Below are 14,015 nucleotides of genomic sequence, written 5' to 3' on the forward strand. Positions count from 1 at the left end.
GTCTTCTTGTGGTGTTGTACACTGTGGAAGTCCCGTACTGTAGCGTCTGGACACATTCCCTGTCTGCTGGAATCGTTACCATAATCTTGAGATCACACTTTGTGGCATACTGAGGGCCCGTGCTACAACCTGCTGTGTTTGACCAGCCTCCAGTCGCCCTAGTATTCTACCCCTCATAATGTCATAAATATGTGCTCTTTGAGCCATTTTCAACACACAATCACGATTAGCACGTCTGAAAACGTCTGCACACTTACTCGCTGCACCGTACTCTGACATGCACCAATACACCTCTGCGTACGTGGACTGCTGCCAGCGCCACCGTGCGACGACTGCAGGTCAAATGCACCGCACGGTCATACCCCGAGGTGATTTAAACCCGCAAACCGCCCACCAAAGCGTTGCTTCACCGCGTATTAGCATCATCCTTAATTTATGAGCATGAGTGTAAAATGTGGGCAAGTTGTTGGTCCTCTTATGGTGGGTAGGTCCTTAAGCAAGGTAGCCGAAGAGCTTGGTGTTTCACGAGGCACAGATTTATACCGCATAAAGGAAAAATGGAGAAACGTCATTTGCTAAGTTACAAAAGGAATGAAAGAATGTTTTGAGTGATCGTTACAGACAGTTGTTGAAGAGGATTGTGTCGCAAAATCAGAGGACGACAGCTGCAATCGTCACTGTAGTGACGGTAACGGGAAACTTGGTGCACAAGCCATAAAATCTGGAGTATGGAGAAACTGAAGAAAGTCATTTGGTCGGATAGTCTTGTTTCACATATTGTTTCCAAATTATAGCCTAGTTTAGGTCGAAAGAGTGAAACATGACGGCAGTTCGGAGACGATTTGAGTAGCTATATCGTGGAGTTCCATAGGGCCAACGGTTATCCCGCAAGGTCGCATTACTGCCAAGCATTCTGTGACCATTTTGCTTCATCTAGTCAATCCCATGGTGCAATGTCTGTGCCCCCATGGTGACGCTGTCTTCCATGGCACCAAAGTCGCGGTTCACACAGCTCTCACTTCATCCAGGATTGATTCTGTGAGCACGAGGACGCTTCAGTCAGGAACCGCGCGGCCGCAACGGTCGCAGGTTCGAATCCTGCCTCGGGCATGGATGTGTGTGATGTCCTTAGGTTAGTTAGGTTTAAGTAGTTCTAGGGGACTGATCACCTCAGATGTTAAGTCCCATAGTGCTCAGAGCCATTTTGAGCACGAGGAAGAATTGTAATACCCCTCTGGTCAAATGGTTCAAATGGCTCTGAGCACTATGGGACTTAACATCTATGGTCATCAGTCCCCTAGAACTTAGAACTACTTAAACCTAACGAACCTAAGGACAGCACACAACACCCAGCCATCACGAGGCAGAGAAAATCCCTGACCCCGCCGGGAATCGAACCCGGGAACCCGGAGCCGGCCGAAGTGGCCGTGCGGTTAAAGGCGCTGCAGTCTGGAACCGCAAGACCGCTACGGTCGCAGGCTCGAATCCTGCCTCGGGCATGGATGTTTGTGATGTCCTTAGGTTAGTTAGGTTTAACTAGTTCTAAGTTCTAGGGGACTAATGACCTCAGCAGTTGAGTCCCATAGTGCTCAGAGCCATTTGAACCATTTTTTTTGAACCCGGGCGTGGGAAGCGAGAACGCTACCGCACGACCACGAGATGCGATACCCCTCTGGTCACCATGGTCACCAGACCTCAGTTTTATTGAGCCTTTGCGGTCTAGTTTGGAGAGAACGGTGCCTGGTTGCTGTCTAGCTCCGCCAGCGTTGCCTAAAGTTAACACAATTTTGCAGGAAGTAAGGTATCAGATTCCCTTTAGAAGCCATACAAGACCTGTATCCATCCATTCCGAGACAACTGGAAGCTGTTTTGAACGCCAACGGTTTTTCTGTATCATCTTAAGCGTGGTAAAATGTTGTGTTGGTAGTTTTTGTGTATTTTTGTCCACCCTGTATCTTTTTCTCTATTTTTCAAGCGTTTGTAACGTAATAAAAACGAATGTGTATGTGTGTCGTACCTTGGTGACGAGGAAGAACTTGAAGAGCAGCGTGAGCAGGAAGATGGGCAGCTTGATGGCTAGGAGCAGCAGCACCTTGAAGATGCCGAAGGCCTTGATCTTGGCCAGCACCAGCTTGAGCACGGCCAGGATGCCCAGCTTGACGTACTTGTCGCTGTGGTCGTCGTGCTCGGGCAGGTAGACGGGCGCTGCGTGGTGCGTGTGGTACAGCGGCCGGAAGCGGTGATGGTCGTACCCGTGATGGTGGCCGTGGTGCCCGCCGAAGCTGCCCCCGTGCTCGTAGTACCCTGCCGACAAGGCGCGTTCCAGTACGTGTCGGGAGCAGCATATACTGCCAGTCAGTTTACTCAGCAACTTTTGCACTCTAGTTGTAATATTTCCGGCTTTGCAGCCATCGTATTCAATTACCACACTGAAGCGCCAAAGAACCTGGTATAGGCATGCGTATATAAGAAAACAATCGTCTGGCGTAGTTGTTAGATCGCTTACTGCTGCTGCAATGGCAGGCTATCAAGATTTAAGAGACTTTGAACGTGGTGTTATAGGCGGCGCACGTGCGATGTGATACAGCATCTCCGAGGTAGCGATGACGTCGAGATTTTCCCATATCACCACTTCACGAATGTGAAGGATCTGCAGCGAATTGACGCATGGTGCAGGGAATGGCAATTCAATCTCAATGTAGAAAAGTGTAATGTGCTGCGAATACATTGAAAGATAGATCCCTTATCATTTAGCTACAAAATAGCAGGTCAGCAACTGCAAGCAGTTAATTCCATAAGTTATCTGGCAGTACGCATTAGGAATGATTTAAGATGGAATGATCATATAAAGTTGATCGTCGGTAAAGCAGATGCCAGACTGAGATTCATTGGAAGAATCCTAAGGAAATGCAATCCGAAAACAAAGGAAGTAAGTTACAGTACGCTTGTTTGCCCACTGCTTGAATTCTGCTCAGCAGTGTGGGATCCGTACCAGATAGGGTTGATAGAAGTGATAGAGAAGATCCAACGGAGAGCAGCGCGTTTCGTTACAGGATCATTTAGTAATCGCGAAAGCATAACGGAGATGATAGATAAACTCCAGTGGAAGACTCTGCAGGAGAGACGCTCAGTAGCTCTGTACGGGCTTTTGTTAAAATTTCGAGAGCATACCTTCACCGAAGAGTCAAGCAGTATATTGCTCCCTCCTACGTATAATTCGCGAAGAGACCATGAGGATAAAATCAGAGAGATTTGAGCCCACACAGAAGCATACCGACAATCCTTCTTTCCACGAACAATACGGGACTGGAATAGAATGGTGAACCGATAGAGGTACGCAGGGTACCCTCCGCCACACATCGTCAGGTGGCTTGCGGAGTATGGATGTAGACGCAGATGTAGATGTACCGTGAATATCAGTAATCCGGTAATACATCGCTTCTCCGACATGGCTGCGACCGGATAAAGATCCTGCAAGAACGCTACCAACGACGACTGAAGAGAAGCGTTCAACGTAACAGAAGTGTAACCCTTCCGCAAACTGCTGCAGATTTTAATGCCGGGCCATCAACAAGTGTTAGCGTGCGAAACGTTCAACGAAAAATAATCGATGCGGGCTTTCGGAGCCGAAGGCCTACCCGTGTACCCTTGATGTCTGCACGACACAAAGCTTTACGTCTCGCCTGGGCCCGTCAACACCGACACTGGACTGTTGATGACTGGAAACATGTTGCCTGGTCGGATGAGTCTCGTTTCAGACTCTATCGAGTGGGTGGACGTGCACGGGTATGGAGGCAACCTCATGAATCCATGGACCCTGCATGTCAGCAGCGGACTTTTCAAGCTGGTGGAGGCTCTGTAATGATATGGGGCGTGTGCAGTTGGAGTGATATGGGATCCTTGATACCTCCAGATACGACTCTGCCAGGTGACACGTATGCAAGCATCCTGTCTGATCACCTGCATCCATTCATGTCCGTTGTGGATTCCTATGGACTTGGGCAATTCCAGCAGGGCAATGCGACACCCAGTATGTCCAGAATTGCCACAGAGTGGTTCCAGGAACGCTCTTCTGGGTTTAAACACTTCCGCTGGCCACCAAGCTCCCCAGACATGAATATTATTGAGCATATCTGCGATGCCTTGCAACGTGCTGTTCAGAAGAGAACTCAAATCCCTCGTGCTCTTACGGACTTATGGACAGCCCTGCAGGATTCATGGTGTCAATTCTCTCCAGCACTACTTAGGATATTAACCGAGTCCATGCCACGTCGTGCTGCGCCATTTCTGCATGCTTGCGGGGACCCTACGCGATATTAGGCAGGCAGGTGTACCAGTGTCTTCGTCTCTTCAGTGTAGAAGTAGCAGCCGGAAGATGAAATTGAGGTCCTTCTCCGCGATTGACTGCCGCGTTCGGAAATAGCTCACCAAAATGATAAACTTCTATTATCAGTATCGAATAACTATCAGTGAATTGAATTGCATTTCATATAAAGGCATCCTTCAACAGCAGGCTATCATTTCATTATCTCAAAAGTGTTAACTGCCAGCAAAATAGTAAACAACTGCTAAACGAAAACGGAGATCTTCGGATCGCGCCTCACTTGGACAGCGGGCGAAGTGGTAACTACGCAGTTAGGCTGCGCATTGTTTTATTTTCTTATGAAGGTGTGAAGAACTGAAATGATTTATGATTCATAAAGGGGAATATACCTGTACATTTTCTCGTATTCTGCTAATAAAAGGCGAGTGGCTTTCCATATAAACAAACTGAATGAAAATTTTATTATTCATACAATATCAGTTCCTCACTAAGAATTTATTACGTCCTCAAGGTAACGGATTAACGACCTACCTGCCGTTCTCTGCGCAGGGGACAACCACCATAGAAAACTGCAGGCTGATGAACTTTAATTAAAAGTTATGCTTTCCACTTAGGGTAGTGAAAGAAAATAGGCACCTCACGTGTACTGCAGTCTTAGTAAAAATGGGTCTCTCGCCGGGTAGGTCAGTTGCCTGGTGCAAGTCGTTTCAGTTGACACCACTTTGGAGACGTGTATACATCTACGAGGAGAAATGGTGATGAAGACGGCATAACGCTTAGTCCCTGAGTGGAGAGAATCTGTGCACCAGCCGGTAATCGAACCAGAGCCCATTGTATGGCATTCTGTCGCACTGACTGCAGAACTAGAAGTGATGAGATGGTCTCAGGATAACAACGAGGACACAAGAGTAGGCACGGGTCCGTCTGGAAGGACTAGACTTCGAGAAGGTCGCAGGACTGTTCGAATGGCTCTGACAAAACAAAAATGACGACAGCATAGATGCAGGAAGAGGTTTCAGGCAGAGTGTGACCACGGACCACTGGGAACAGATTACTGGAAGCTGGGTTGAGATCTCGACCTGCCAAGCATCGTTTATCGCTGACACCGTGCCACAGGAGCGGAGACTCGAGTGATCGAAAGTCAACTGGAACAATGAGTCGCATGAATGGTTTTCAGCGATGAGTGTCGCTCCTGTTTTTGATGGTCAGATTGATGCCAAAGTATCCGTAGACGTGGGGGAAAATCACAGGGAGCAGCGATTCTCAAGACCCAAGACTCTACCTCTCCAACTCCTGGAATCATGATGCGGGGAATTACGGTATATGACAACGGGATTGAAGAGATGCCGATTGCTGGCCAGTGTGTGGCAATAATAGTAAACCGTGTTGTCATACGCTTCATTATCAAGGTACTAAACGGCATACTCCTGCACAGAGTTGTAGAATTACCATAGGCTATCGTAGCGCGTCACAAGTAAGCGGAGACTACGGTAGTTCTTTTAATAGCTTTGTTCAGCTAAGATCGTAACTGCGTTACTTGTGTGTTGGGTGTGTTGCATACATATCGGGCGTTACCTCATTTCGATCCCTTTGTTTGTGTATGCGACCGGCGTCTTACTAAATTCCCCTGGAAACCGGAAGCGGTGGGCCGTCTGGAAACTGTGCGAGGATATATAAAGGACCGCGTAACATACGGAACATGTTTGGTCTACGTAGTTATCCTTGTGTCTGTTACCTAGAAATAAACAGTATTTATGGAAAAATTGAAATCATCTGTGTTTAATGCTGGTTCTATTCGAAAACTGTTGATTTGTAGCCCGAAAGAGAGGCATGTTGTAGTAAAAATTAAAAAAAAAATAGTACAGATTTATCGTACAGCGCTCGAAAATGCGATATCCTAAAGAAAAATGGAAAAATTAAAAGAAAAAGGAAAAAAAATATCATGTATTGTTTCAATACTTCGTCGAGCTTACATAAAACATGTTTCTGATATTCGAAAGCATCAGATTTCTCAACAAAACAGGAAGACTTTGACCATGATGAAGAACGTTCTATTGACTACAAAATGCTAACAATAACTATATAGATTTTTTAGGTTTGTAAATGTAAACTGTAGTTGTATCAAAAGTAATTGCTGTGATTACATAAAAGCGCGGAAGTTACGCGGTCAACTAATTTTTGTTACTCATAAAATGTAATTTGTATTTTGTAAGGATGTAAAATACACAATGGACTAGCGCTGAATGATGGGCGATTCTAATTATGTTCAAACAAACAAACAAACGAAAAACAAATAGAAGTCGTCGGCTCCCCGTTTCTCTTTCACTCATTCATTTATGTTTCTTTCCCTACCAATGTTACCAATAATACCGAAAATCCTATCATGTAATGTAGTGTTAAAATACCGAAACGTACTTTTGGTTCAAATGGTTCAAATGGCTCTGAGCACCATGGGACTTAACATCTGAGGTCATCAGTCCCCTAGAACTTAGAACTACTTAAACCTAACTAACCTAAGGACATCACACACGGCCACACCCGAGGCAGGATTCGAACCTGCGACCGCAGCAGCAGCGCGGTTCTGGACTGAAGCGCCTAGAACGGCTCGGCCACAGCGGCCGGAAGCGCCTGCGGATCTGCAAGTAACCAGTCTATGTTCTAACGCGGAGAGGAGGAGGAGATTAGTGTTTAACGTCCCGTCGACAACGAGGTCATTAGAGACGGAGCGCAAGCTCGGGTGAGGGAAGGATGGGGAAGGAAATCAGCCGTGCCCTTTCAAAGGAACCATCCCGGCATTTTCCTGAAGCGATTTAGGGAAATCACGGAAAACCTAAATCAGGATGGCCGGAGACGGGATTGAACCGTCGTCCTCCCGAATGCGAGTCCAGTGTGATAACCACTGCGCCACCTCGCTCGGTAGAACGCGGAGAAGTTGCCCTAATAGGGGCTACCGTGTTTTGAAAAAGGCCGACTCTTGGTAATTCCGCCTTGATTTTCTGAAAATAGGGCAGCCTGCTGTTCTCCTGAGAGGTTCTGCAGAAAAAAATGTATATTCTCGGAGTAATGATTTTCACCTACAGTTGTTGACACTTGTTATGTCATATTTTTGTGTGGGTGGGGTAGTGTCATTTTTCAGTCGGAGAAGTATATTCTACAAAAGTTCAGTTACTTTTTTCGACAGACCTCGAATACAACAGATAAATCAGAGTTGTAGCAGGCGAGCAGAAGTGAAGAACTGACCCATGAAATAAAAGTACCTAGAGCACAGTGTACCTACGAAAACACGAGGTTTTTGGTCGGTGCTTGGATCTAGTGACTGATTTTAGAATCACACGAAGAAATGCGCATCAGAGACCGCTATACTATAAGCAGTTTGCGCCGTTTTCTATAGTTTTTGTTGATGTAAGACGTGAGATTCTGTTTTGCACGGCAGTTGTGAATATATCGAGTTCTACACATTTAATTGCTGTATAATTCATTAAAACAATTTGGAATATATTGTTAATTCTTCATTTACAGAATTTTATGTCAAGTAAAACATGTGGACGCTTAAGGCATATTTCGTCGCTCATGCATCACCTGATTCTTTGGAAGAAGGTCTTTTGCCATGGAACACTTGATATTTGCAAATTGAATGAGTTTCATTAATGTCTTAAGACTTTTACCTGTCTTGAAAACGGAGCGTTGGGTTAGTTTCCAATAGCTTCAATTTTAAAAATGTATTCAACTTCTAGCTTATTTTCTATAACACTCCTACTTAATTTTATTTCACTTACTGATTAATTCTTGGTGCGCTGTGAAGTAATAACGTAACACAATAACTATTGACAACAGTATTGACAAGATTTTTTTGATTTTAACGCTCTTAAGTCTAAGTAGAATATTTCTTTCTAGCTCCATTACCATGTTGTGAGTTGGAATACGTTTTGACATTCGAAATTTCAGAAAGAGATTGCAGCACGTAAAAGGTGAATGCCATTGCAGCACGTAAAAGGTGAATGACATCACTTAAAAATGGAATTAGAAAATACATTGAATTCCTGTTACAGAGGCAAAAGTCTGAGAAGTGGTCCATGGCACAACACTTTCTCCTACACCATACCAAGACTTGTTCACTAAGATCATACGAGGTATGAAACGAAATCTGTGACTGAACTGAGGATATATTTCTTGTGAGGACGCAGCAAGTAATCTAGGATGGAGAATTATTGACAAGTGTAGAAATAATTTCAGGTATGCTTCACGCCAGTGTGTGGATAAAGTTTTCGTTCATATTGCATATTAACGACCTGATAGGCAATATTAGTCGTATCCTCAAACTTTTCGCAGATGATGCAGCTATCTACGCTGAATTACTGTGCCAATAGAAGCCGGAAAATGTACAGTCAGATCTTGATAAGATTTAAAAGTTGTACGATTGGCCACTTACTCTAAGGGTTGAGAAATGTAAAATTGTGCACGTCAAGAAATACAGAAACGATGGTATCTTATGACTGCAGTAACATTGGGTCATAATTGGAATCAGCTAACTCATAAAACTTTTTCAGTGCAACAATTTTGTGGAAATCAATATGATTTTAGAAAGCATCGCTCGTGAGGAACTCAGCTTGCTCTTTTCTCATATGATATACTGCAAACTATTGATGAAGTGCAAGAGCCAGATTAGACATATATAGATTTCCACAAAGCGTTCGACGTGGTGCCCCACTGCAGGTTGTTAGCGAAGGTATGAGCATATGGAGTAGTTTCACAGATATGTGAGTGGCTCAAAGAGGTCTTAAGTAATACAACCCATTATGTTGTCCTCAGCGGCGAGTGTTCATCAGAGACAAGGGTATGAGCAGGAGTACCCCAGGGAAGTGTGGTAGGACCGCTGTAGTTCTTTATATACATAAATGATTTGGCAGACAGGGTGGGCAGCAATCTATGGTTGTTTGCTGATGATGCTGTGGTGTACGGTAAGATGTCGTCGTTGAGTGATCGTAGGAGGATATAAGATGACTTAGACAAAATTTGTAGTTTATGTGATGAATAGCAGCTAGTTTGAGTGTAGCAAAATGTAAGTTAATGAGGATGAGGTGGAAAAATTGTGGTGTCACCTCCAGACACCACACTTGCTAGGTGGTAGCCTTTAAATCGGCCGCGGTCCGTTAGTATACGGCGGACCCGCGTGTCGCCACTGTCAGTGATAGCAGACCGAGCGCCACCACACGGCAGGTCTAGAGAGACGTCCTGGCACTCGCCCCAGTTGTACAGCCGACGTTCATAGCAATGGTTCACTGACAAATACGCTCTCATTTGCCGAGACGATAGTTAGCATAGCCTTCAGCTACCTAGCAAGGCGCCGTATTCAATTGATAATTAATATTATGAAGCATGTACCGTAACAAGAGATGTTCTACAATTGTGGATTAAAGTTAAGTATTATATCAACGACTTACTTTATTTGCTACTATTAATTCCTTTAACTGTTCCAGACCTCGCGCCAGTCAGCGTTTAGTTAAACGCGTGCATTTCGGCCTCCTCTAGAAAAACAGTGTTGGCTTTTCTGGCAACACTACAAAAATAAACCAGTAATGTTCGGAAATAACATTAGTAGGATTCTGCTTGGCACAGTCATGTCGTATAATTATCTGAACACAAAAATACAAAGCGATATGAAATGGAACGAGCATGTGAGGATTGTAGTAGGGAAGATGAATGGTCGACTTCGGTTTATTGGGAGAGTTCTAGGAAAGTGTGGTTCATTTGTAAAGGAGAGCGCGTGTAGGACACTAGCGCGACCTATTCTTGAGTACTGCTCGAGGGTTTGGGATCCGTACCAGGGTGGATTAAAGGAAGACATCGAAGCAATTCAGAAGCGGACTGCTAAATTTTTTACTGGTAGGTCCGAACAACGCGCTGTTATAGTGATGCTTCTGGAATTCAAATGGGAGTCCCTGGACGGAAAGCGACATTATTTTCTAGGAACACTGTTTAGCGAACCGTCATTTGAAGCTGACAGCAGAACGATTCTGCTGCCTCCAACATACATTTCACGTAAGGACCACGAAGATGAGATACGAGACATTGGGGCTCATACGGAGGCATATAGGCAATCGCTTTTCCATCGTTATTTATTGTGAGTGTAACAGGAAAGGAAATGTATAGTAGTGGTACTGATACCCTCTGCCACGTGGCATAATGTGGACTGCGAATTATAGATGTAGATGTAAAGTAGAACGATCAAATAGGCTCATTTGTAGGTAAAACAGGTTCGGTTCATTGGTAGGATACTGGGAGAATGGTGTGATTGTACAAAGGAATTTCTTTACAAAATATTCTCGTAACCCATCCTAGAATACTGTTTAAATATATGGGACCTTACCACGAAGGACTGAAATGGGATAATGAGTGTGTAGAAAGGACAGTTTTTTTTTTTACTCTCAGGCGAGAATTGTGGAAATGCTAAAAAAAACTGAACTGATAGATACGTAAATACAGTCCAGCTATACCGAGGAAAGCCGCTTACAAAATTCTGCAATATACGGCCGCCTCAAATGGTATTACTGCAATAGGGGCTATGAGGGCAACATTGGAGTAATTGCAGTGACGGAGGAGCATTTAAGCTGTCGTTTTTCCTGCCCTCCATATAGGTATGGAATGGGGACATACCTAAACACATGATACAATGGGAAGCGCCCACTGGCATGCTTCTCACAGTGGTTTGGAGAGCGTGCACGTGGATGACAAGTAAAGCTCGCGTGGAGGCTTACCTATAATCGGTTGTCCTACGCACCATTCACGAAAGGAACAGCAAATGGCTAAATGATAGTGATGACAGAAGTATCCTCTGATACACACTGTAAGGTGTCTTTCGAGGTTGCAGATGTAGATCAAAATATAGTTAGTATTAACTATGTGGCTCTACAGAAACCAAGTCTAGTAAACTGCTGTTAACGGGAAACTTTTCATGAAGATTATTACCAAAACAAGTTTATGTATTAAAAAAAGGATTGGTTATGTGCGAATAGGACTTGCACCCTGAGAGTCCCATACAAACTTAATGACACATACACAGTTTATGCATGCTGGGAACCGAGAATCTCGACGATTTTTGCCTGCTATCGATATGGCCCTACTGGCAATATATCGGTCTGGGAAATTACAAGACTTTCGAGAATCCTTTAATTATAAGTTTAAATTTTTATGTAATTTCGTATTTGGTACTGTAATTACTGTATCAACCCGAAAAAGAGTGTTTTAACAAACGTACAGACTGCCTGTAGAAAAACGAGTGAAAATTTTTTTCGCGTGATTTAATTACAAATTAACAATTTTCGCATTTTTTCTTACTTGTACTGTAAAACCTTGCTTCTTACCAAATCTCATGATCTAGGTCAATGGAAGTATCCTATAGGTTTTGATGAATGAGTTTTTGTCAAAATATGTCACATAAAAGGCCATATCTTCTCATTGCATTGACTCGGAAGCTCGAATTTTTTTAGACCGCCGACGGATCATAGACCTCAGCGTATGGCATAAATTTCAACTTGATACGTCTAACAGTTCCTGAGAAAATGGTTCAAATGGCTCTAAGCACTGTGGGACTTAACATCTCAGGTCATCAGTCCCCTAGACTTACAAATACATAAACCTAATTAACCTAAGGACGTCACACACATACATGCCCGAGGCAGGATTCGAACCTGCGACCGTAGCAGCTGCGCGGTTCCGGCCTATTCCGGAGAAAAAGGGCTCTTAACAGACGGACAGACAGACAGACGGACAACAGAGCGATCCTGTAATGGTTCGATTTATCGACTGAGGTACGGAAACCTAAACATGAAAACAGAGTATCATGTAGGAAGGCATTCCTCAACTTATTGGTTGTTTAATAAATACGGATGTTGACGCTGATGTGAAGGGGGCAACTAGCGTAGCGCCTGCAGTTCTGCAACTGACCTGCGGAAGATGCATTGCGGTGAAGTTGTCCCAACAGGGGCTAAGTGTGGATGTAGACTCTGCCGACGTACACATTTCTCCTAAAGATGATGAGTATGATACTATTCAAAATGGTGCTGTATTTTAACACTGGCACCCGGTTGGAAACCCTAGTGCTTTCCATCAAGCGGGTAACGTGTTTTGGACAGAACCTATCTGCCCTAAGGTTCATTTTATGTTCTCTTAATTCAACATTTTCTGTATTTGTTTCTTCTGAAAATTGCTATGGAAAAAAATTGCGTGCTACAGGGGATAAGAAAGGTTGTTGACACATGCTCTGTCACTTTTTTCTTGTATAGCGAGTGTGTTAGTGCCCTTTTCCAGTCATAAAAGTACACTGCTGACTCCGAATGTGTCATGAATCGCCGGCCGTGGTGGCCGTGCGGTTCTAGGCGCTACAGTCAGGAACCGCGCGACCGCTAAGGTCGCAGGTTCGAATCCTGCCTCGGGCATGGATGTTTGTGATGATCTTAGGTTAGTTAGGATTAAGTAGTTCTAAGTTCTAGGGGACTGATGACCTCAGCCGCTAAGTCCCATAGTGCTCAGAGGCATTTGAACCATTTGTCATGAATCAAACGTCAGACTGGCATGAAATGTACCAAATTCGTGGACTTGCAAGTATTTAGCATTTGAAAGAACAGAATATCTAGAATTAACGTCATCTAAATTTTGCATATATAAGGAAAGATAAGGCTGTGTGTTTCCCATTCATAAGTCGCATTTCAGTGTAGTGTGTTTCTGCGAAGATCTCGCGTCATTCGTCGTGTAAGAAGGAGAAACGATTGCCAGGACACGCCGGGATTCGAGAGTTGCAGTATCGTGTCTTACCGAGATGGTGGTTTATCGTTCAGCAATATTGCTGCTCGCATTGGTCGGGATCCGACACCTGTCGTGCAAATACAGAGTCGATGGAGCCAAACGGGCCCCACTCTACGCCATGCAGAGTTTCAACAGCCGCAAGTGGCGTACTAATAGATGGTTGAAATGTTTCTTGGCGATATTTCAGCTGTACCAAAGTGTAATAAAAATTTGAAGTTAAATTTCAGAAAAGAGCTCAGAACGATGCAGGTAGCGGAAAAGGGAGGGGAGTCACTTGCATAAGTCAATACTATGGTGAGTGTCAATAAAATGTTGTTTGTACTATGTTGCAGTACCAATAACTATTTTATATCAATTATTTTACAAATGTTGTCAGTTACTGTACTTTATAAGGGATCAAGGACGCCAGATATCTACCTTATTGAATCTTCAGGAATTTCAAAGGAGTGCCCACGATTCTAAATCAGATGCACATGGCTGGAATATTTTCGGAAAACCATTTTTTCACCTATTTTGTGAGCTTTTTCTTTAGAGTAATTTATGCGTCTATAATGTACAAACTGAAGGTCAAAAAAAAAGATTCAAATGGCTGTAAGCACTGTGGGACTTAACATCTGAGGTCATCAGTCTCCTAGACTTAGAACTACTTAAACATAACTAACCTAAGGACATCACACACACCCATGCCCGAGGCAGGATTCAAACCTGCGACCGTAGCAGCAGCGCGGTTCCGGACTGAAGTGCCTAGAACCGCTCGGCCACAGCGGCCGGCACCTGACGGTCACTGTCACAATTTTATTTCTACTCTCGTCCATCGACGATATAAACGCGTTTCAAAATTGAGAAATATGCTACAGTAAAACAATTCCTAAAAACAGCTCAAAGAAAA

The 14,015-nt window shown here is 44.1% G+C and overlaps 1 protein-coding gene across 1 annotated transcript in view; it reads right to left on the reverse strand.

The window, feature by feature from the left end:
- Positions 1-14,015, reverse strand: part of LOC126456502 (uncharacterized) — a 170,721-nt gene that overhangs the window by 24,819 nt on the left and 131,887 nt on the right. Inside the window, exon 3 of the mRNA XM_050092252.1 lies at positions 2,018-2,304. Coding sequence (XP_049948209.1) covers positions 2,018-2,304 — 287 coding nt within the window. The remainder of the gene's footprint in view (positions 1-2,017; positions 2,305-14,015) is intronic.

Source organism: Schistocerca serialis, chromosome 2, assembly GCF_023864345.2.
Source record: "Schistocerca serialis cubense isolate TAMUIC-IGC-003099 chromosome 2, iqSchSeri2.2, whole genome shotgun sequence".
NCBI classification, from domain to species: Eukaryota; Metazoa; Arthropoda; class Insecta; order Orthoptera; family Acrididae; genus Schistocerca; species Schistocerca serialis.